Source organism: Amphiura filiformis, chromosome 5 (genome assembly GCF_039555335.1).
Source record: "Amphiura filiformis chromosome 5, Afil_fr2py, whole genome shotgun sequence".
In the NCBI taxonomy this organism is placed as follows: Eukaryota; Metazoa; Echinodermata; class Ophiuroidea; order Amphilepidida; family Amphiuridae; genus Amphiura; species Amphiura filiformis.
The window spans coordinates 21,968,388-21,994,945 of NC_092632.1; the positions used below are offsets into that span (position 1 = coordinate 21,968,388).

The window sequence follows — 26,558 nt, forward strand, 5'->3', positions numbered from 1 at the left end:
ACATTGGTCCAGATTTAAATACAAAGAGGAAAGTAGAAATCTGAAAAACAGACTTCATACCTGAAGCAGAAAAAGAAAATGAAAACCCAAAAGGTGCTGATAGGAAAGGGCAAAATAAGCGAAGACATCGACAAAGTGGACTGAGTCGAGTAGCAAGTGTAATTGTTTCAAAGTTTTATCCTAAAGAGCGCTCAAAGAAACCTGAAAGGCAAGAAAGCAAAGAAACAGACAGTGAATCAAGTAGTAGTAGTGACAGTGATAGTCCAGGATTACAAAGAGGTCGTTCAAAATCCTTAAGCGGAAGAATCTTGCGAAGATTCCGTGATGCCAGTCGTGAAAGAAACAGTGATGAATCGGGTGCTACACCCAAGCGTAGACAATCCCAGCGTGAAACAAAATCTGGAGACAGGACTCGTAATCAAACACGGAAAAAGAGGTACACCCCTCTTATCAATTTCGCAGAGTTTGATCCACAGTTGTACCCAACTGAATGTGAGGAAGATATACAGCGTGCAATCAGGGAAAAGGAAATTCAACAAGGCGTAGACCCGCCACCTGGTTTCCAGCCACAGTACTCTGATAGCGATGAGACTAGTAGTAGTAGTTCCATCAGCCCATCTTTAGAGACTTGTCATCATTGCCCTCCTATTTTAAAAGCACGGGCTAAATCTCCGCAATCTTCAATTCATGTTCCAAAAGATCCAAGTACAGCCCCTTACCCCCAGTTATCAAAAGTGGTACCTGAAGAAATGAAAGAGGAACTGATCAATCCTTCAGTTACTGCAACCAGTACAACCGAAGTGACATATATGACTCCTCAAGCACATACACAAGTAGACTATTTGCACTGTCTGGTTCCAGATCAACAGAAGATCATGAATTCGTGTTTTTACTGGGGAAAGATAGACAGATATGAAGCAGACGAGATATTGGAGAACAAACCTGAAGGAACTTTCTTATTACGAGATAGCTCACAGGAGGAGTTCCTCTTTTCAGTTAGCTTCAGGCGATACGGTCGAACTTTACATGCGAGAATTGAACAGTGGAATCATAAATTCAGCTTTGATGCGCATGATCCTAGCGCTTACTCATGCCATACAATCTGGACTATTAGAACATTACAAAGACCCCAACTACTGCATGTTTTTTGAACCAATGTTGACAATTCCTCTTCCTCGCACTAACCCACCAACGCTTCAGGAGTTGGCACGTTCAGTCATCTGTTCGCAAACAACGTATGATGGCGTTCATTACCTGGAGCTGCCACGCGTGTTAAAAGACTATCTGAAGGAGTATCATTACAAACAGAAGGTTTGCGTACGGCAAATTAACAACCATCCCGAGTCGCCATCTCCAAAATTTGTGTACAAGAATGTAAGCAACACATGTATCTCTAGGTCTTAACTAATATGAACCACTGGTCTATTAAATTACTAATTTATCTTGTTGTGTACTTATGTTATGGGCTTAAAATTAATTAACTTGGTCAATAAATATGAAACCACATTTCTACAAAATTAAAAACATTACACTATATAATATTGTAATGTTTCAATATTGTTGTGTAGATCAGAGATCAATTCAGTGTGCCCCTCCAAAATACTAATATTTTTTATAATAACTGCATGTAATCATGTTCCCCATACATGTAGATCTTCACAGCTGATATTGTGTAGTACATTGTACATTTGTATTTCACACCTTGACAGAAAATCAAAGGAAATGTTCCATTCATAGCAATCGTAAAATGCACTCAGTTTTTACAGTCTATGCTTGCCTTTGGAAGAAGCTCATACTCATAGTAAATTTTTTAATTGACTCATTTTGATCCAATCCTGGGTGTAATAACAAAAAAAGATTCTTCTGGAACTAATTGAAGAAGATCAAAATTGTATACAATATTATGTACATGTGCATATCATGCTACTTTTTACATTCCAAGTTAACCAAATCTTGGCATTTAATAGGGCATGTTTGGGTATTCCTTTGGCACTCTGACAAGTAACAAACTTGATAAAAACATGATGGAATGTGGAGAAAGTCTGTGCAGATTATGCTAAACTAATTTACCCAGATCTTAATTCTATTTACTCAAAGAATTTGTATTTAATGTAAGTGTTTTTTAAACTTCATTTGTTGATTTTAACTATTTTTTACAATACAAATCATCTACATAAAAATTTTTGAACAAGTATTTCAACTTTAATGTAGTACATTATTACTTGCTTTGAACCTTGTTTCATTGTGGGACATAATAATACATTTGCATAATATGTGTACATGTATTAAGAAAATGTAGAATCAAAGTATCAGTCACTGAGCATTGATTTCCATTTTTTAATTGTCACTTTGCATGGATGGACACAAAATGAAGTAAAGTTTTTGACTGAGTCTGTACTGTGAAGCAAAAATGGTTTTGGAAATTGGTACCAATTACTTTGTCAATAACTTCTTTCACAAATATGAATTTGCGATAATTTTTTGCAGACTTTGCGGAAATGAATTGTATTAATCTCCACGTCACATCAGTCTATTGATCAGAGTGCAATCACACAAAGCTTCAACGTTTTATTTGTCAGAACTTGTCTCGGAACTTTATTTTGTGACCAACTGATTTGTCAGTTGACAGAATCTAAAACAAACAAATTTCATTGATAAGGTTGTATTTGAGACTATCAGACCCGTCCAATGTTTGTTGTTCCGCTCCTAATTCAACATAGGTTCTCAATATGGTGACTGTATCTGGGCAATAAAGGCGACCTAATCAAATGTTAGCACTAGTTGATTTGGTTATGTCGCCTTTATCTCACCAATATTAATTCTGATTGGCCCTATCTAACTTAATGACCCTAATTACACCTTTTCTTCCAGAAACAATATTGGAGCAAATAAAATTGAGTATCAAAATACCAAGCTCATGGGAAGAGATTGCGAAATTTTGTTCCAACATCTAAATTGTACAGTTCCACCCATTTTCTGTTAGGGAAGAGGATCAATTTTGCTGTAACAAAATCACAAAAAAAAATTGTATTGGCATAGACTGAGCACAAAAAACGGTTACAGGTCAAGCAGTACTAAATCCTAAGAATGTTTTCACAGTGGATTTGGCTCATGTCGGGCCAGGTCGCACACACACGCACCCATAAGTACATGCACACATGTGTACATGCTTCAAAAAATGTATGCCTGATCAACTTGTCTATACTATAGCCCTTTCTCTAATAATCGTTTCTCCTCGGGAAGTGAGTGGGGGTCCATCTCACTAGAACAAAAGCTTTCATTTGCTCCTATAAAAGTACCACAAGGCAACTTTTTCATGTACTTGTTGTTATGTATACAATAATAACCCTTGAGGGAATCATGGCATATAATGATTGCCTAAAGAAATGTTGCCTTGGTTTGAACACATGACATGGTGTGGAATAACAAAAGAGTGAACAAAGTTTCTGTTAACAGGAAACTGCTGTGCTTCCTTATTATCCTGTGGTTATAAATAATGCAACCCTTAAAATAGATGTCCATGAATGAGTTTGGGCAGAAAATGTTCGTATTATCCACTCTTTGATTTAGATATAAATGTGCTCTCAATCTCGATGTCCACAAAAAATACTGTGCAAACGTTGCTATCCGATCCTTTTTAATTGACTGAATTGTGCAAAATATCAAGAAAGTATAAAGAAAAAAACAACCATGTCTGTTCAAACTTCTTTAAAATTAGAAGTTGTATAATATGCTGAGACTAACTACATAGGCTCAGGCAACAGGCATTATGTACACATGTCAGACATTTGTAAAATATTAATGAATTGTGAATTACAATTTTCTTGAGGAAAATAACAAACAAAAACGAGTGGCATGATTCTCTTTCAAACAAAAGATTGGTGAATAGCACATCGATGAGAGGTACAAAGAAATGTAATATTATTTTGTTTAAATGAACCTGACCTGTTTTCAAAAATAATGGAACAAAAACACAAATTTCCTTCCTGCATTGCTATCTGGTTATTCATTGATCGTTTTATTGAATAGGTTGAAGTTTAAGTAGACCTCAAACTGTCACTACATCATGTAGTGAAAACATGCAGGAATGTACGCTTTCAATAAAACTGTTGCACAAAAATCAGGAGTAGCATTCCCTTGTGCGCCATTTGGAATTGAACAGGAAGTATGGCATTTTCCCCCTCAAGTAAAGGGAAAAGAAGGAAGACCCACTTTTTCATCCCCAGCCAAGAGTATGTTTTGGTTGACCTTATGAGCTCAGCATTATCTTACCGGAAATATGATTTGAAAAACATTCTGTGCCTGTGTTTACATTTATTATTATTATCTATATGGAGTATGTGACATTATCTGAGTTTGACATTAAATGTTCGTTCTGATCACTTCAATCAAACATGAATTAGATTTGATTGAGGAGTACCTCTCTTGAGAGGTTTTATTTTGGGGTTAATACATAGTTAATGCCTGTCAGCAAATGGTAAAAACATCAGTGGAATTGATCAAAACATCAAAATTCAATTGTCTTTTAACTGTTTTCAACACTTTGTCAAACTTGTTTTTCAGTGTTGTTGCAACATGTTTCCAAAATTGAAAAATCATATTAAACCATCATCATATGATTGAATTCAGAAACCATATGTTTAATCCTATTTTTCAATGTGAAAAATATAACATCTTATTGATATAGGCCTACATATAATGTATGATCATGTCACATCAGTAACATTCCTATTTAAAAAAGCACTTCTCAAATGCAGTTCTAGTTTATATTGTATGTCCATTTATTGTCCGGCCTAATCCTTCCTGTTCACAAGATGCATTAATTATAGGCAAGTGAGGTACTTCAAGAAAGAAGTACATGTATCATCTTGACCATTTTCAGTGTTCAATGGTAGTATTGTCATTTATGTATGGTAACTTGATCATAAATCAGCATAATTGGGGCACTGTTCTTGACAACATTTGAAAACAATGACATCAGATTATTCTGGTGAATGTTTTATTGAATTTGTTAAGCTGATAACATGATACAAAAAGAATTGATTTATAACTGTTGTTAAGTATGTGACTAGACCTACTACAAGTGGCAAGTGCTTCCTGTTTTGATGTAGGAAGCCAATATTTTATTGATCAGGTTTAGCTGCATCATTGATTGTCTGCAACATTCTATGTGTATGGCCCCAGTTGTGTCATGTAGGGGATTCCACCTGTACACCTGTTGAGAATGAATGCTTGGAATGGGTTATAGCTCAATGGTTATGGCATTCTCAATTATTGTCCAACCTCAAGACTATTCAGAAGTGTGTGCAATGAAAGTAACTGCATGTCAAAAATAGTGCATAATTTTGGCACTGTCATTTTGAAATATAGGGACTAGGCATAGAAGAGTTTAGGCCACTGCTACACCGATACATTGCATTTATATCATGCGTACTGTATCCATCCATTTAAAATCTATGATCCATCCTACCAAAATCATAATCAAGTTCCCCAAACTGGTCTTAATTTTAAAAACTTAAGATTGATAAGTCATACATGCATTATGAAGTCCAATAGGCATTGTACACTATGCAAATTATGGGGTCAAAAGTCATTGTCATGCTCAGATGGAGGGATATCACCCATGTACAAGTCAGGACACGCCTCGTGTCATTGTTGAAGTGATCTTGCTGACCGGTATTACTGGCTGCTGAGATTATGCGAAAGCATTAATCAATCAATTGGGAAATTGTTTGTCGGGATGAAATTTCATGGAGGAGGTAACTTGTAATCGGCCAATGTCCAAATTTCATGTGGTAATCATTGACTTGATAAAGTCCCCAAATGAAAAAGTTCATAATGTTTTTATAAATTGAGACAAGAATATGAAATTATGGATACATTGCACTGATTGTGTTAAACAGGGTTCGATTTACTTTGAAAAATGTGCGTACCGTAGCAATTTTTTAGTGAAAACCTTTAGATGTTCTTACAATATTAGCATACATGTATGTTTACATTGTAAAACATTGCTATACAAACTGAAATTTATGTACCAGGTTGTCCAAAATGGGGAGCATTTTGCTCCACGAGTACCACGACACAAGTTAAATCGAACCCTGGTGTTAAAACTATGTTGTATTGTGGATTTGTGTACACATACAAATCCCAACTTTTAATGTGTACATACATGTATATAAACATGTGGCCTGCATAGTACACTGAAATTGCATAAGTTCTTATTCTTGTCTCATATACTACACAAAACATGCATGTAGCGAATATGAAATGTTGCAGAAAAATCCAGCACATTGGACTCCAGTACCATTAGTTCGAGAGTGTCAAGAAGTACAAGTACATGTAGGAGAGTAAAACATTGTGTTTGGTTGTCAATGTAATTTCACATATTTGTGTATGTATTTCATGACATGGAACCTTAACCCCCATTACCACAAAGCATGATATTATAATTGAAATGGGAGGGGGAACTTTTTTTTTTATCCTATCATGTTGTTTTATCAAACTGGATGAACAGCTGTTATGTGGGATAGAAAATGAAGATTGTCCCATTGATACCATTTGATTCTATCATTTGTCCCTTTTCTAAATGCCTGTAATAATCAGCAGTTATTATCAATAAGTACCATTGAATAGCCTATCTGATCATTTCTTAGGGAAAATCATGGTAAGCATTTTATATTAATTATGCAGCACTTTTTCTGTGGGTGAGTGCAACATTTACAATACTAACCATCCAATGCAATGAGGCGTTACTATTGTTGAGCTTCTCCTGTTACCCTTTGTTCAAAGGGCATGATTCTAGGAGACTGTGTGGGTGTCCACTACTTTTTTCCTCCGTTGCCATTTTTCTGCTTCATAGATTCTTCATAATCCAAGTTCCTGTTTAGACAAAATCTTGTCAATGTCAACCATATGGCATGATTTCAATCCACAAAATGGAGAAAAAACTGGGGTGGATCAACTTGAAAGAGTATAAGTCTTGTGTCAGTGGTTCTTAATGCACTTGAATGAAACTGATGGTCTCATAATGAGATATGATGTGTTTGTATGTATGAATGCCATCATGGTAGCTAATACTATAGAATATTTTTATAAACATTGAAATATACTGTACAGAACCATAATGATAGTGCTTATTGTAAATGTGATATCAAAAATAATGTACAAAATCCAACTCTGATATTTGTAATATATTGTAAATAGAAAGTATTTAAAAAAGTTGCAATTACCTGTTACCAAGAGTTGTAAATCATATGATTTTACCTACTGGCTATATTATATCACTTCTTGTGCATATGTGTAACTTTAAAAAAGTGTTCTTATGAAAAGACATACATGTATAAATGTTTCATTTATTTTCTTTGCTTCAATGTTTTCATCTTTGAAAGTTAAAGAAAAAGTTTTTTGTAAAGCTAGCTGGTTTAGCTTTTCCTCATTTTATGTATTTTATTTTGGCCAGCAGCAGCATCACTGCAGCATGTAAATGAGGTGTACAGTCCAACCTCCCTTATCCGGACCTCTTTTATATGAATCACCACTCTGTTATCCAGATTCCAGACATGTGATCTTATGCTTTTAGTGGCATATAACACTCATACCATCTTTTTGAGCAACCTTTTGCTTATAAATTTTAGCACTTCAGATATTCAATGCAAAGTTACATTGTACATGTACTTCACTTATCCAGATTATCACTTATGGCCGGATAAGAGAGGTTTGACTGTAATATTAAATCATTCAGAATTGGAGATGACAAACAAATTGTAAGAAGAGAATGCTTTTGGTTTTTATTTTCTTCATTTCAGTTATTACAAGTATTGTTAATTTATTCATTTGAAAAGTTTGCGAGAACAAATGGTAAACTTATTTAGATACCACACCAGTAAACCATTAAGACAATTTGTCAGTTTTGTTAAAATGCAAATTAATTATGCAAAATTTTTAAAAAGAAATAAAATTGACTTTTGTGATGGCACATTCAATAATAATAATAACCATGAAAATTGCATTGTGTTATAATCATTCTTTTATTTTTAAAGGTAACATTTTATAATTTATACAATATGCCACTCAGTTTTAGGTATTTTGTATCAGCAATTAAATTGTATAAATGTTGAATAAATGAATGCAATTCATGAATCTACTACATGCAGTTTTGAATATGAATTTGGAATGGTATATAGCAAGTACCAGTATGCTCATCAATTGTCATTTCAAAGTTGGAGCTTCATATTATATTTTGTAGTATCAGCAATTTTCAATATCAGCTCCTTTCTAACATTTATTGATTGTAATGTAAGCAATTTGATGTGAAGCATTTCACATGATAATTTGCTGCATACATTGTACTTGTACAATTCCAGGTTTGTATCAATATATCCTGAATACATTCCATCTTTCTCATAAAAAGTTGAAAGTGTCTGAGCATGAAATATCAATGTCACTATGTCAGTTTTATAGCCATTGGACATCATTTTGGAATTTCATACAATAGAAATGTGTGCATTCATTGAGAAGGCAATGTTGACCTCTTTGTGTCTTCAGTTAATTCTTGAATTATTTTAATATATATATGTGCCATTGTTATGCAATTTCACTCTCGAGATTCAAATTTGCATACCTTCAATGAAACTTTTAAATTTCCCTTGCTAAATCCAACTTGTAATGTATGCTGTATGCTAAAAGTGAAAACTTCAGCCAAAGTTGAAATTTCTGCTAAAAGTATTTCTGCTTAAAACTGTTACAACCAAAATTTGTAACCTTGAATGATAATATCATAATGTACACTTTGAACATGGTAGACTCAAATCGAATAATTTTTTGCCCTTAACTACACCGGCTCATTCAGCTTGAACCACAACTTGTTATGGCAACATTTTATTCCATAGTAATTCAATGAACATTGTGTTTTCATAATCATCAACCAGATCATTGAATTATTTTGTTTAAGTCAGGTGTGCAATAGTTACCCTCAGCTATTTTTGGGTCAGCGGTTCAAAACCAGTATCACAATCAAGAATCGCTGACTTAAAAATTGAACTGATAACAATTATTGGCAACTATTGGACACTCTTATTAATCACTGTTGTTGTTATTTTATTTGTTGTTGTTACAATGAAGATGAATAGGAAATCTTATGTTGAAATAAATATTTAAACATGGCCAGCTATATTATATATCTGTGTATTGTTGTCTTTGATCATGTGTGTTAGAAAATATACATTAAGATTTGAAGGAGTGCTTGGCCATCCCAATCTGAACATTTTTTTGTTTTTAAAGGGGCATTTTGTGATTCTAGCATCCTCTTTTTAGGGTATGGTTAAATTGATATCCACAAAAGAACATAAGGATGCACCATTTGACTTTCAGGGGGGCTGGAAGGTTTTGAAAAAAAAACTTTCCCCACTATGACTACAAAAATCTTTCCCCACTACAAAAAAAGAAATTTTCCCAACTTTGTGTCTAGGCAATACCTAGTGTAAAATAAAAACTTCCAGGGTGAAAATAATTGCCCGACCTTAACTTCTAGCCCAGAAGTCAAATGGTGTGTCCCTTATTTCCCAAATTTAAGTTTAAAGTTTGCGCTCAATACCAAGCTCATGGGAAGAGATTGCGAAATTTTGTTCCAACATCTAAATTGTACAGTTCCACCCATTTTCTGTTAGGGAAGAGGATCAATTTTGCTGTAACAAAATCACAAAAAAAAATTGTATTGGCATAGACTGAGCACAAAAACGGTTACAGGTCAAGCAGTACTAAATCCTAAGAATGTTTTCACAGTGGATTTGGCTCATGTCGGGCCAGGTCGCACACACACGCACCCATAAGTACATGCACACATGTGTACATGCTTCAAAAAATGTATGCCTGATCAACTTGTCTATACTATAGCCCTTTCTCTAATAATCGTTTCTCCTCGGGAAGTGAGTGGGGGTCCATCTCACTAGAACAAAAGCTTTCATTTGCTCCTATAAAAGTACCACAAGGCAACTTTTTCATGTACTTGTTGTTATGTATACAATAATAACCCTTGAGGGGAATCATGGCATATAATGATTGCCTAAAGAAATGTTGCCTTGGTTTTAACACATGACATGGTGTGGAATAACAAAAGAGTGAACAAAGTTTCTGTTAACAGGAAACTGCTGTGCTTCCTTATTATCCTGTGGTTATAAATAATGCAACCCTTAAAATAGATGTCCATGAATGAGTTTGGGCAGAAAATGTTCGTATTATCCACTCTTTGATTTAGATATAAATGTGCTCTCAATCTCGATGTCCACAAAAAATACTGTGCAAACGTTGCTATCCGATCCTTTTTAATTGACTGAATTGTGCAAAATATCAAGAAAGTATAAAGAAAAAAACAACCATGTCTGTTCAAACTTCTTTAAAATTAGAAGTTGTATAATATGCTGAGACTAACTACATAGGCTCAGGCAACAGGCATTATGTACACATGTCAGACATTTGTAAAATATTAATGAATTGTGAATTACAATTTTCTTGAGGAAAATAACAAACAAAAACGAGTGGCATGATTCTCTTTCAAACAAAAGATTGGTGAATAGCACATCGATGAGAGGTACAAAGAAATGTAATATTATTTTGTTTAAATGAACCTGACCTGTTTTCAAAAATAATGGAACAAAAACACAAATTTCCTTCCTGCATTGCTATCTGGTTATTCATTGATCGTTTTATTGAATAGGTTGAAGTTTAAGTAGACCTCAAACTGTCACTACATCATGTAGTGAAAACATGCAGGAATGTACGCTTTCAATAAAACTGTTGCACAAAAATCAGGAGTAGCATTCCCTTGTGCGCCATTTGGAATTGAACAGGAAGTATGGCATTTTCCCCCTCAAGTAAAGGGAAAAGAAGGAAGACCCACTTTTTCATCCCCAGCCAAGAGTATGTTTTGGTTGACCTTATGAGCTCAGCATTATCTTACCGGAAATATGATTTGAAAAACATTCTGTGCCTGTGTTTACATTTATTATTATTATCTATATGGAGTATGTGACATTATCTGAGTTTGACATTAAATGTTCGTTCTGATCACTTCAATCAAACATGAATTAGATTTGATTGAGGAGTACCTCTCTTGAGAGGTTTTATTTTGGGGGTTAATACATAGTTAATGCCTGTCAGCAAATGGTAAAAACATCAGTGGAATTGATCAAAACATCAAAATTCAATTGTCTTTTAACTGTTTTCAACACTTTGTCAAACTTGTTTTTCAGTGTTGTTGCAACATGTTTCCAAAATTGAAAAATCATATTAAACCATCATCATATGATTGAATTCAGAAACCATATGTTTAATCCTATTTTTCAATGTGAAAAATATAACATCTTATTGATATAGGCCTACATATAATGTATGATCATGTCACATCAGTAACATTCCTATTTAAAAAAGCACTTCTCAAATGCAGTTCTAGTTTATATTGTATGTCCATTTATTGTCCGGCCTAATCCTTCCTGTTCACAAGATGCATTAATTATAGGCAAGTGAGGTACTTCAAGAAAGAAGTACATGTATCATCTTGACCATTTTCAGTGTTCAATGGTAGTATTGTCATTTATGTATGGTAACTTGATCATAAATCAGCATAATTGGGGCACTGTTCTTGACAACATTTGAAAACAATGACATCAGATTATTCTGGTGAATGTTTTATTGAATTTGTTAAGCTGATAACATGATACAAAAAGAATTGATTTATAACTGTTGTTAAGTATGTGACTAGACCTACTACAAGTGGCAAGTGCTTCCTGTTTTGATGTAGGAAGCCAATATTTTATTGATCAGGTTTAGCTGCATCATTGATTGTCTGCAACATTCTATGTGTATGGCCCCAGTTGTGTCATGTAGGGGATTCCACCTGTACACCTGTTGAGAATGAATGCTTGGAATGGGTTATAGCTCAATGGTTATGGCATTCTCAATTATTGTCCAACCTCAAGACTATTCAGAAGTGTGTGCAATGAAAGTAACTGCATGTCAAAAATAGTGCATAATTTTGGCACTGTCATTTTGAAATATAGGGACTAGGCATAGAAGAGTTTAGGCCACTGCTACACCGATACATTGCATTTATATCATGCGTACTGTATCCATCCATTTAAAATCTATGATCCATCCTACCAAAATCATAATCAAGTTCCCCAAACTGGTCTTAATTTTAAAAACTTAAGATTGATAAGTCATACATGCATTATGAAGTCCAATAGGCATTGTACACTATGCAAATTATGGGGTCAAAAGTCATTGTCATGCTCAGATGGAGGGGATATCACCCATGTACAAGTCAGGACACGTCTCGTGTCATTGTTGAAGTGATCTTGCTGACCGGTATTACTGGCTGCTGAGATTGCGAAAGCATTAATCAATCAATTGGGAAATTGTTTGTCGGGATGAAATTTCATGGAGGAGGTAACTTGTAATCGGCCAATGTCCAAATTTCATGTGGTAATCATTGACTTGATAAAGTCCCCAAATGAAAAAGTTCATAATGTTTTTATAAATTGAGACAAGAATATGAAATTATGGATACATTGCACTGATTGTGTTAAACAGGGTTCGATTTACTTTGAAAATGTGCGCATCCGTAGCAATTTTTAGTGAAAACCTTTAGATGTTCTTACAATATTAGCATACATGTATGTTTACATTGTAAAACATTGCTATACAAACTGAAATTTATGTACCAGGTTGTCCAAAATGGGGAGCATTTTGCTCCACGAGTACCACGACACAAGTTAAATCGAACCCTGGTGTTAAAACTATGTTGTATTGTGGATTTGTGTACACATACAAATCCCAACTTTTAATGTGTACATACATGTATATAAACATGTGGCCTGCATAGTACACTGAAATTGCATAAGTTCTTATTCTTGTCTCATATACTACACAAAACATGCATGTAGCGAATATGAAATGTTGCAGAAAAATCCAGCACATTGGACTCCAGTACCATTAGTTCGAGAGTGTCAAGAAGTACAAGTACATGTAGGAGAGTAAAACATTGTGTTTGGTTGTCAATGTAATTTCACATATTTGTGTATGTATTTCATGACATGGAACCTTAACCCCCATTACCACAAAGCATGATATTATAATTGAAATGGGAGGGGGAACTTTTTTTTTTATCCTATCATGTTGTTTTATCAAACTGGATGAACAGCTGTTATGTGGGATAGAAAATGAAGATTGTCCCATTGATACCATTTGATTCTATCATTTGTCCCTTTTCTAAATGCCTGTAATAATCAGCAGTTATTATCAATAAGTACCATTGAATAGCCTATCTGATCATTTCTTAGGGGAAAATCATGGTAAGCATTTTATATTAATTATGCAGCACTTTTTCTGTGGGTGAGTGCAACATTTACAATACTAACCATCCAATGCAATGAGGCGTTACTATTGTTGAGCTCTCCTGTTACCCTTTGTTCAAAGGGCATGATTCTAGGAGACTGTGTGGGTGTCCACTACTTTTTTCCTCCGTTGCCATTTTTCTGCTTCATAGATTCTTCATAATCCAAGTTCCTGTTTAGACAAAATCTTGTCAATGTCAACCATATGGCATGATTTCAATCCACAAAATGGAGAAAAAACTGGGGTGGATCAACTTGAAAGAGTATAAGTCTTGTGTCAGTGGTTCTTAATGCACTTGAATGAAACTGATGGTCTCATAATGAGATATGATGTTTGTATGTATGAATGCCATCATGGTAGCTAATACTATAGAATATTTTTATAAACATTGAAATATACTGTACAGAACCATAATGATAGTGCTTATTGTAAATGTGATATCAAAAATAATGTACAAAATCCAACTCTGATATTTGTAATATATTGTAAATAGAAAGTATTTAAAAAAAGTTGCAATTACCTGTTACCAAGAGTTGTAAATCATATGATTTTACCTACTGGCTATATTATATCACTTCTTGTGCATATGTGTAACTTTAAAAAAGTGTTCTTATGAAAAGACATACATGTATAAATGTTTCATTTATTTTCTTTGCTTCAATGTTTTCATCTTTGAAAGTTAAAGAAAAAGTTTTTGTAAAGCTAGCTGGTTTAGCTTTTCCTCATTTTATGTATTTTATTTTGGCCAGCAGCAGCATCACTGCAGCATGTAAATGAGGTGTACAGTCCAACCTCCCTTATCCGGACCTCTTTTATATGAATCACCACTCTGTTATCCAGATTCCAGACATGTGATCTTATGCTTTTAGTGGCATATAACACTCATACCATCTTTTTGAGCAACCTTTTGCTTATAAATTTTAGCACTTCAGATATTCAATGCAAAGTTACATTGTACATGTACTTCACTTATCCAGATTATCACTTATGGCCGGATAAGAGAGGTTTGACTGTAATATTAAATCATTCAGAATTGGAGATGACAAACAAATTGTAAGAAGAGAATGCTTTTGGTTTTTATTTTCTTCATTTCAGTTATTACAAGTATTGTTAATTTATTCATTTGAAAAGTTTGCGAGAACAAATGGTAAACTTATTTAGATACCACACCAGTAAACCATTAAGACAATTTGTCAGTTTTGTTAAAATGCAAATTAATTATGCAAAATTTTTAAAAAGAAATAAAATTGACTTTTGTGATGGCACATTCAATAATAATAATAACCATGAAAATTGCATTGTGTTATAATCATTCTTTTATTTTTAAAGGTAACATTTTATAATTTATACAATATGCCACTCAGTTTTAGGTATTTTGTATCAGCAATTAAATTGTATAAATGTTGAATAAATGAATGCAATTCATGAATCTACTACATGCAGTTTTGAATATGAATTTGGAATGGTATATAGCAAGTACCAGTATGCTCATCAATTGTCATTTCAAAGTTGGAGCTTCATATTATATTTTGTAGTATCAGCAATTTTCAATATCAGCTCCTTTCTAACATTTATTGATTGTAATGTAAGCAATTTGATGTGAAGCATTTCACATGATAATTTGCTGCATACATTGTACTTGTACAATTCCAGGTTTGTATCAATATATCCTGAATACATTCCATCTTTCTCATAAAAAGTTGAAAGTGTCTGAGCATGAAATATCAATGTCACTATGTCAGTTTTATAGCCATTGGACATCATTTTGGAATTTCATACAATAGAAATGTGTGCATTCATTGAGAAGGCAATGTTGACCTCTTTGTGTCTTCAGTTAATTCTTGAATTATTTTAATATATATATGTGCCATTGTTATGCAATTTCACTCTCGAGATTCAAATTTGCATACCTTCAATGAAACTTTTAAATTTCCCTTGCTAAATCCAACTTGTAATGTATGCTGTATGCTAAAAGTGAAAACTTCAGCCAAAGTTGAAATTTCTGCTAAAAGTATTTCTGCTTAAAACTGTTACAACCAAAATTTGTAACCTTGAATGATAATATCATAATGTACACTTTGAACATGGTAAACTCAAATCGGAATAATTTTTTGCCCTTAACTACACCGGCTCATTCAGCTTGAACCACAACTTGTTATGGCAACATTTTATTCCATAGTAATTCAATGAACATTGTGTTTTCATAATCATCAACCAGATCATTGAATTATTTTGTTTAAGTCAGGTGTGCAATAGTTACCCTCAGCTATTTTTGGGTCAGCGGTTCAAAACCAGTATCACAATCAAGAATCGCTGACTTAAAAATTGAACTGATAACAATTATTGGCAACTATTGGACACTCTTATTAATCACTGTTGTTGTTATTTTATTTGTTGTTGTTACAATGAAGATGAATAGGAAATCTTATGTTGAAATAAATATTTAAACATGGCCAGCTATATTATATATCTGTGTATTGTTGTCTTTGATCATGTGTGTTAGAAAATATACATTAAGATTTGAAGGAGTGCTTGGCCATCCCAATCTGAACATTTTTTGTTTTTAAAGGGCATTTTGTGATTCTAGCATCCTCTTTTTAGGGTATGGTTAAATTGATATCCACAAAAGAACATAAGGATGCACCATTTGACTTTCAGGGGGCTGGAAGGTTTTGAAAAAAAACTTTCCCCACTATGACTACAAAAATCTTTCCCCACTACAAAAAAGAAATTTTCCCCAACTTTGTGTCTAGGCAATACCTAGTGTAAAATAAAAACTTCCAGGGTGAAAATAATTGCCCGACCTTAACTTCTAGCCCAGAAGTCAAATGGTGTGTCCCTTATTTCCCAAATTTAAGTTTAAAGTTTGCGCTCAATTGCATGCATTATTATAGTGTCCCATTGACGCCCATACAAAATGTACATGCAGGTCACTGTTGTAATATAGCAGTGAGAAAATACAAATTGGATGTTTTGAAAGGTTATGCATACATTTAGGTATCTGATGGTGTAAAAATCAGAAAGTTTTTCGAGTAAACGAGGGCATGGGGCTGTGGATCATGTAGTGCCCCTTTAAGAAATTCCAAAATATGACGGGAATCGAAAATTTATGTATAGAAGACATTTTCACTTTGCCTTTGTTTTACACGTACTAGCTCAGAGCAAAAACGATACATGTACTAGGCAGGTAGTCGGATATGTTATGATTGTTGTGGGCCATTAGTGTAGGATCTCTTGGAATGCAGACGCTAGGAAAAGGATGACTGGCATGCTAGATCTTCATCGGACGACATCCTGCCTCCTGTAACAATCTCACCATACATGTGTAAAGTGCATGCGTCCCAGCGCAAGATATAATACACAAGTAGTCAACTCTGCTATGTTTGACATTTGCGGATGTGTTGGGCAATGTTAAAAGACTTCGGTATGTCAATTATGCAACTTTGTTCAGCTAAATACCAGGGCTAATATCAAAGACTAGTTAGGACTAGAAGCGTGTCAGAAATTTGAAATGACCGCCGTCAAGGCTCCTATCTTGCACTAAACTGAATTCCTATCATCTTGGTCATGCTGTGGTAATGTTGTACCAAGTGATTCAAAACAAATGAGATTCCTTCACGACATCGACTACATTATATTTCCGGTTTCCTTTATATAAATACACATTGTATGAACATGACAGGAGATGATAACCAAAGCCATAAGCCAAATACAAACACGATATTTGACATGGTACTATATAATCCAACCAGGCAAAAGGCAGCCATTGTGAAACTAAAAAAGGCAAAAATAGCATGAATTCAAATTTAGGGAGTAAAAAAACACACTAGAAAATCAGAAAAAATGTAGAATTTGTCTTCAAACCAATGATAGAAAATAATTTAATAAGCATTTGAAGGCCACAGGCCATACTTTTATAAAATTGATTTCCAAATAAGTTACTTGACATCAATACTTTCATAATTTCTGAGAAACGTCTCTCTACACTCGGCAATGACTAGTAACTCGCCTCATTATGTCAAGCACGTTTACAACTGAAGAACATGTTTTGGGCAGGAAATATTAAAGATATCAGTATTGGTAAAAGTTAAAATGATGAAATTGAGTTCAGAAATTTTGCAAAACGGACAAGGCTGATATCAACAATTCAATGTTTCAGGAGACTAGGCGAGGTTTCAATTTTTATACTCCCTCTATTACTGCCATATAAATCTCTATACATGTATGTGAGAAGTAAGCACTATTACGTAATCTCTATGAGAAGTAGGCTTAATCATTTTAAAACCTTATATTTCTGATTATAGTTCAAAAGTTTCGTGCTGTATCATACTCGTAGTCATAGCACTTTCTCAAATTGAATGACCAGCATTTTTCTTGTGTTTATGAAATGAAACAATATATTTATATTGAAGGATTTGTGTTGCAATTCAACAGCATGAAAAATACCACACCCATATGTCCAGACCACATATAATTATTGTCAATTATATCAAACTTGTTCAATTTTCTTAAGTATTATAAACAGCAATATGAGCATGGCTATTTGCCATAACTCGTTCCTATGAATGATGGCAGGGGAGACAACGAAAACTGAGTGATAATACCATCTCCAAGTCTGTAATATGCCTCACTGCATGCCTTCCACACTCACTTCGCTTCATGTTACAAAACACACTTATATTTTAAATGGCAAGGAACAGATTTGTGTCCTTTATCAATTTTGTCAGATAATAATTTGATAACTATTTCACTGTTGTTCTTAGACATCATGCTAATTTTATCTTTTCTCAACAACACAAAGAAAAGTCCAACTGCTTGGCACCAACAGCGGTTCAATTTAGCCTGCTAGCCCGAAGATATCCACCCAACTGCTCAAGAAAACAAGCGCAAAGATGTCAAATGGTTCAGTAATTATCATGCTAGAAATTGTGCACATCCTGTCCAAAACTTTTGTTCGCAGTTCCCCACGTTTATGCGCTCCAATCACATTGTGATGTCAGTTAAGTGATGATTGAATGAAATAAATGAGAGGAAACTTGAAGCTAGCAATATGAGTGGCATACTGAGAAAGCCAAATGGAAGTTTTGGTGGAAATTGGCCAATGTAATGACAAGGCCAAGGTTACTGTCACCTTATAAAGCCAGCAGCAGGGATTCCTGAGGAATTATTAGAAAGAGGTTGAGCTTGGTGAGGTATACATTCAAGTTCACTGCTGTTTTCAGCATGGTCATGGGGCCAAGGGCTAGGGGTGGCAGACTGCCCTGTCAGAATCAGCTAGAATCCCGGGGTCAGAATAATAATTTGAGGTGAAATGGAAATAAGCCTGCTTGTTCAGGGGGAAAGCGGAAGCCTATTTATTGAGGAATTTGGAACCAATCAGCGGGAAATGAAGAATCCAAAAATCCACAGTGATAGGCCTTAAACTGTAATTTTCATTCTGGCAATCCACATTTCACCTGAAATTAAGGAACATTTTCATGAACAGTCTGCCCACTACCATGCACCCCTTTAGAAAAGTAACTCCAGTCCTTTTGGATCATTACAGCCAGTGTCTACTTATTCCATACCTACTTAAATTCCAGTTTCAATGTTATGCATTGTACATAATTTGGATACAACATTAGCTATTTGACTGACACAGATTAACTCGGCTGTTAACTCCAAAAACCAATCAACTCGATGAGCTTAAACTCATAATCTTGTCATCATACTGAAAACAAGAGCGTGCCAAGTCACTTAATACACAAGTTAAAATGTGTTAAGAAAACAGTATTCATTCCAGAACACATGTACTAAGTTTCCTGCATTGGATCCTACACAACTATGGTGTGACATTATAACATGATGCAAGAAAGCTGTATATGTTGCACTAGTAATTGATTCTCAGATTGATTTTTGTTTTGATCTACATGTATAGGGGTACCATTTTTAATATAATATAAAGACAAAAATGCTGGGCAAAATAATACATGCTTGGATTTAAATGTAGCGCATTACCAATAATTAAAAATCTAACTTGTTGAACAAAATAATAGTGATAGTTTGACATTCACACTTCCCTCACAGAAGGTGGCGGTAGGGGTATGCATTTGTAGAGACCTACAAAAGCTTGCAACTGTACATTTGTAGTAGTAGAGAGCCAGCAACTGTGGACATCTTTGAATTCCAGTCCCTTACCAGCATATTGCAAACTAATGTAAAATGCATAAGAGTTATTATAACACCATATTTTGTTTGCTAGGGTAGGGCCAGGTCTTGGTTGGTTTGTTCAAAGTCAAGTGGGTCCACAGTTTGGCACTTAGCTTCAGGTGTTCAAGGTCCTCAGTTAGATAGGAATAAACCAGAGATCCACTGTTGTAAAAAACATGGTCCTCGATTCGCAGTTGCAGGTCTGCACAAGTAGGGGTGTGTGTGTATGTAGGGGGGTGTACAGTCATGTTATTATGCACATGCTACATATTTTACAATAGAGCAAAAGTCTGTCCAGTCCCGTATCTTACCAGAAAAATGTCAAAAAAGTGGAAAACAACCCAGAATATCATTATCATCTATCTTTTTTTTGACAGATATCCTTCACCCTTATCATCACAAAACAATAACAACAGGAAGTTGAACCTAGAATGTCAATATTAGCTTCTGTATCACTTATCACAATTGATACGAGTTATCACTTTTTTTTTCTTTCAATTTTACTGACAGTCATGCATATTTTGTAACCCTAAATTGCTGATAACCCATCCTTATAATTTACATATAAATACCCTTTAACTGCAAAGACAGATGTCATGAGTCCTACCAAATCTCCATAATGTCAAGTTTAGCATACACTGAAAAGGCTTTCAAAGTACAAACATGCTTATTATTGGTTCAATAGTTCTTGAGCTATTACTTGATAATTTCAAAACTTTGGACTGTGATAAAGTTAGGTATGTTGATATTCACCATTTCATCTTTCATGAGGCATTCATAATTTCACCATATTGTTTTTTCAATTTTATATGCATATCCTACAACGAAACATCATTCTTTTCTAGCAAAATCATTCGATAACATGCATGTTTTGTAAATGGCATGCAGAAAGTAAAAGGGTTTAAATGTGTCACTCACTTTCCAATAATTTTGGCCTCATATGGACCCACCCCCACCCCCACCCCCAATTCTGGGCCTATGAAAATATGATTTCAGCAGGGATACAGAGATGATTTCTGTATTTTAAGGCTATACATTAATGTGCTGATGTGAAATCGTATTTTCCAGCCACGATTTTTGGTAAACATGTTTATGCTCCTGATAACAAATATTGATATCAATTATCAATTGATTATTCTGTCAATGATGGCAATCATTCGTTGACACTTGTTGCATTTCCCATCACAGCCTAGAAGAACTCTTCAGTCTAATGTCTAGCGGAATGTTCCCAGTTATCAATGGGGTGCATGTGGGGTCTAATGAATATTTAAAATATTCAAACAGATAAATCAAATAGACCAATCCAGCTTTTACAGTTTTGCTTATCAAATTCAAGCGAAATTCTACTCTTCCAATAATTCTTAATATTTGTCCATCATCTTGAACTCATAAATTGTGCAAAATTCACAGCATGAAAGAAGAAGACATCATCTAATTCCCCAACTAATTCAATAGGTTGAAATGAAATGAGCACTAGTCTTCACTATCTCAACATGGTCCAAATAGGTCTACGTGCATGGAATGACATTTGAGTGTTGAGTACAATAATACATACTCCAAAACTTGATCAAAGTTTGAGGTTTGATTTTTGCCGGGGGGGGTCACTCCCATTGTGGCCTGTACACCATCCGCGATAATAAAATGCGTAAAAAGGGTAGTTTTTCGTGGGTAGGCATGATATGCGCGTATCGTGTTTAGGGTGTCAAAAACATGAAAAATTGGGAGTAAAAGTGTAGCAAAATTGCAATTGCTAATAATGTGGAAACGACATTTAGGGTATGAAATTACATGTATGGAATACAATCCCTGTTGAGGGTGTGAAAACAGGCGCGTATTACCAGTTTAGGGTATCGTTTTAGCCAAGTGTTAAATCCTTGTTTAGGGTACCTTTCAAAAGTAGATTATCGCGGATGGTGTACAGGCCACAATGGGAGTGACTCCCCCAGGGATTTTTGATGGGAGTAAATTAAATGTCCCATTAAAAATGAGGCCATTTTGGCCATTTTGATGAGGTGATGTCCTAGAAGGTACCTTGTCCCCATGAGGTCATCCACATGTTCTAATCACAATGTGCAGTCATCAGTCCAAGCAGGTAAAGCCATAGGGTATTACAATAGGGTCACCTCCCTGATAGCTAGGGGTCAAGGCTTACCACCAGGCTGCCTGGCTGGAGTAAGTTCCTGACCTGATACCACATAATCTTGCACTTGGCTTTGAGGTGGACAGGTGGATCAGGTTAGCCTTATGACTGCAGGAGGCTAATAGGTAACATGTAAGAGAAGCAGTTATAGCTCAATGTGATGAGGGTATGGGGCTAAGGACAAGCTAAGGACATGTTATCCCAATGGACATCAACTATTCAATTTGATTTGAGCCTGTCTTTAAACACACTTGGTCAAATCAAAGTATTATACTTTGGTCAAATCAAGATGTGGACTGATTGAAGTCGATTGATATGTCAAAATAATTGGGTAAAGCATGTTTTTCCATAGACTGTATAGTTTTCCTGAAGCCTAATATTTAACTGAGTTTTCAATTGGAGGCAATTTTAAAACTTTTTTTTTTCAATCAAACATCTTTACCAAGGCCAAAATCACATTGAATTTTCACAGTCATTTTAGCCAGAAAGTGTTCAGCAAAATAAACATGAACAACCAACCACATTGGAAAAGAAAGCAACAGAAATCTGGGACAGACCCATCTTGCCTAACACTCATCAAAACAAACATTGAGCAAGTTCTGGGTTAATACAATCCTCCAAATATGGTTCCAACTGACCTGCTAAATCCCAAAGAATTCAGTAAGGCTAAACATGGAGACTCAAAAGTGTTAAAAGCCCCTCTTCCCCTATCCACCTCCCTGACCTTAATGTCTACCATAACAACGGTAGTCTCTACAGCAGACTTGTTGCTGAAGGTATCTGTTTCCGCCATCCATCTTAATGCAAGTGTGCAATTCTAACATAAGATGGTTTCCAAGAAGAGCCACAATAGAATCAGTACCCACAGGATAGGGCATATGTGAAGGAAATCAAGCAAATCAAGTATTTCCTCCCTCCCCTTGTTTCATCTGCATGATATGATTTGTGGTGAACCAATCTGATATCAGTGTATATCACACCAACCTCCTGTAATGATCAAATTAAGATGTTAACCACAAAGTGAATAAAAATAACAATGAAAACAACAAAACAAGAGCCCATCACCCATTCAGCAACAAAGTGAAACGACAAATAAACAGTCCCTCCTGTCCTTATAGTTTTGGATTTGGATTGTGCCCCCCCCCCCCCCCGAAGGTTGGCTATGGACCAAAAAAGTATATGAAATTAACAAAGTGGCACTTCCTCTATACCCCCTACCCCTATACTGTACCCATAGGGTTTTAGCAGCGTGAAAAGTGGAAATCAGTTATTTCCTCTGTTGTAAAACAAGCACATTTCCACGTATTCATGCATATTTAGATAAAATCCGTAAAGTAAGATACAAAGCCTTGGAAAAAGATTTTAAAATACAAATAATAAGCTTCCCCCTCAAAAAGAAATCCATACAATGTACCACTGAATAATTACTTAAATCCGTACCACTGAATAATTATTTAATTACACTTAAATCCTCTGTTAAACTTGGTGGGCCATGAAGAAAATTCGCATTGACACCCTCCTCCCCACACACACTCTAAGAAGGCTGGCTACAGACCAAAAAAATTTGAACATTGACGGAGTGACACTTCCCTCAATAACGTACCCGTAGGTTTCGAGCCTTGTGCAATGGAAGTCAATTATTTCCTCTGTTGTAAAACAAGCACATTTCCAGGTAAGATACAAAGTCTTGGAAAAGGATCTAAAAATACAACATAAATGCTAAAATTAATTATTAGCTGCAAAATTTAGACAACTTCATCTAAAGAATACTTCTTTTTTCAAACTGCATAATGAAATTTTTTTTTACCCATTGTATGTATAAGTTTGGAAATCCACAAGTCAACCTGAATGCTGTGTAAAATACTTGTAAATTGGCACAATTAACTTCATTCCAATTAAATTATTCAAATGCCCAAACAATTTATTCCTGCAAAGTTGAAGCATAAAAGTTAACCTTTTGATAATGCTTCATGACATTCCACTTTGCAAATTTAATTGTCATGACTTTTGTTCTCATGACCATACCAATGTAGTTGCACAAATATGAAATCATGCTTGAACTTTATGTACAAAGAAAAATTTGACACCAAGAAAATATACATGTATTTGCTATTTGCAGTGTTTTCTGTAGAATTGTACTCCGAAATGTTGGGCAAAATGTTGAGCCAAAAATATATGATCAAGGTTGTTTGGGGGCATGAGCTGATTGAAATCCATATGTTTTTGGTGGCACCAGATAGGGGGGGGCATCCCTGAATGGAGATACATAATGAACCTAAAACCCAAAATTAGGCACCTGTAATACAAGTCTTACCATTGACATTTCCATTAAAAGTGTCTCAGTCTCCCATCTGTTTATACTGGTAACATTTTGACCTGGATTGGCACAACTTGTCATAATTGAAGAAATTGACAATATTTCTTCATTACAGCCTGTTTCCATTCTGTGAAAGATTAACCTAGTTGTCATAATTTTGATGGAGAGATTCATTTATTGCAAAGTGACAAGCTTGAGGGTGCTAAATAAAGCTTGAATAATATGGCACTTACAAACTGTGGTTTTGAACAAAAAAGTGAAAACAACTTTATGTAAAATGTGGAGTTCCAATCCAATGTTTTTTCTTACAAATTTGGATATTTGGAGCCTCATTTTAACATATGTCCACAAAAAAGATAATCTTTTGATATAGATTGGAGACTGGCTATGGGCCTGATATACCTTCATTCTGTATTACTATTTTACTTGAAATTAAGTGAAATTTATATTAAATATTTTTACCTTTAGGCCTATGAAATTTATAAACAAGGAAATCAAACTTTCCATAACGAAAATAGATTCATAAGTTCATTCAAAAGCCTGTGGGAAAATAAAATCAGGGAATAATAGAGGGGGAAAGAAAAATATATCAGTTAAAGTTATGAGAAGGAGTGGATATGCACAAAAACCCATGCTGAAATCAAACATATGTTATAATATATGAGAGTGCTTTTTGGATCATTTCCTCAGAAATTGTAACAATATGGCTGACCCCTTCACCCGATCTACTGGCTGGGATTTACCTCCCACTTGACATCTCCTGTGTAATGATCCCAATTGAAATGGTATATCCCTTCCCCTCCCTAGAGGTGAAATGCATTATGGGAGTGTTGTAGTCATGGGTGGTATTGGATTTCAACATTTGATTTGATTTTGATTTGGTTTGATCTGATCCCTGACAAATTTACCATATAAAACCCAAAGTTATTCTGGTTTAAAATGAAACCTTTAAAAACAGAACATTACTCCTGAATGAAGTGTAAAGTAGAATATGAAGTATACGGGATACACACTCACCCCCATACCTCTGCGGACATGGTGTATTGCCGTCAAGCCAAGGACATCTGAATCAATGTTTAATGACAAACCGAGGACCAGAATGGCAGATTTTTCATGTATATAGCTGCATATGGCACAAAATATGCCTACCAACCATGGTCCTGGCAGATATACATGTATCTCTAAAATGCATTTGGCATGCAATGCCAATTGTGACCTAATACAGACCTCCATAAACCGAGGATGGTGCATGTTTGCGGGTAGGTCTACGGTTTAAAATGCGAAAAGTCTTGCATGTGTCCTCAGTTGCATGTACGCCCCAGGGCACACCCCCACACAAATACCCAAAAGCACACACATTTTAACCGCAAACACCAATGTAAAAAGACAACAACCAAAAACACTGACAATTGGGGACAATTAGCATTTCTTTCAATCTAATACCAAATCTATCCATGATAACACAACAATGTTTGGAAAACCAATCACCTGGTCTTTTAGAAAATTGCAACATAAACTTCCTATTAACTGACAATAGACTGACACAGCCCCCTACTGATATATATTCCAAAACAACCTGTTTGTAATGCAATTTTCAGAATATCTCATATGAAAGAAAAAAGTACACACATCAAATGAACTTTTTGTTCCAGAAAAACAAAATTAGTATTTTACGATGCCTGATTGAGACCGATTTTAACAAAAGAGGAAAGGTAGTGTCATTAACAGAGAGGGTTCAGTGCCCTGGTAGCCGTTGGGAAAATACCAATCCTGGGTTAATAACTAAGACTTTAATGCTACTCAGCTGTGCTGGTCCAAAACTAAATGCTAAGCTTACAATACATGCAGAATTTACACTTCATTTAGGCTTGATTATTATATTATTTACACATTTTGTGATCAAATATTAATGCAGGTATATTAAGTATTTTAGGGCTTTTATTCCATTGAATAAGCTTAGATATTATACTGCATGCCTATAAATGGTTGGTTTATTTCCATCCACAAACCTGACCCAAATTTAATTTGAAAATTTGTTATTGCCTGCAAAGTGCAAACAAAATAAATGTATAATTCAAAAAATTGTATATTTTGAGTGTTTAAAAGATGCAAAACTAAAATGAGTTTAGTTCATTTTGAATTTGAAGACAATTTTGACCATGTTTTCCAAAATGATTAGCTTTTTTATTCATAATGTACCCTCAAACAGTAAATGAACAACCCAAAAGTTTGATGTCATCCTATAAACAAAAGTGCTTTTGTTAGGAAGCTGCCCTCCCCCCTCCTTCCCTTTGACCAAAGTGTGAAATATTGAAAATGCCAACCTCAAAAGGTCTACATTGACCGATATTTTTTGACCCTACCCCTAACAAAAGGAATTTCATTTATAGGACATCATGAACAGTAGACTTTTTGCATTGGTGTACGGATACCCATGGGAGGCAAGGGGGATCTTGGATCCAGGAAACCTTAGGGTGGAGTTGATGGGGACTCTGTGGAGGCAGAATGGCTGGTTTTACAGAA

General features: G+C 34.9%; 1 protein-coding gene across 1 annotated transcript; it reads left to right on the forward strand.

Annotated features, from left to right (window-relative positions):
- Positions 1-44: 44 nt before the first annotated feature.
- LOC140152067 (suppressor of cytokine signaling 5-like) lies at positions 45-5,449 on the forward strand (the record flags this gene model as incomplete). Its single annotated transcript, XM_072174366.1, is given in 2 exon segments — positions 45-1,099; positions 1,101-5,449. Coding segments are annotated over 2 exon segments (1,359 nt in total), but the record flags the coding sequence as incomplete, so codon positions are not given.
- Between the last annotated feature and the right edge of the window lie 21,109 nt (positions 5,450-26,558).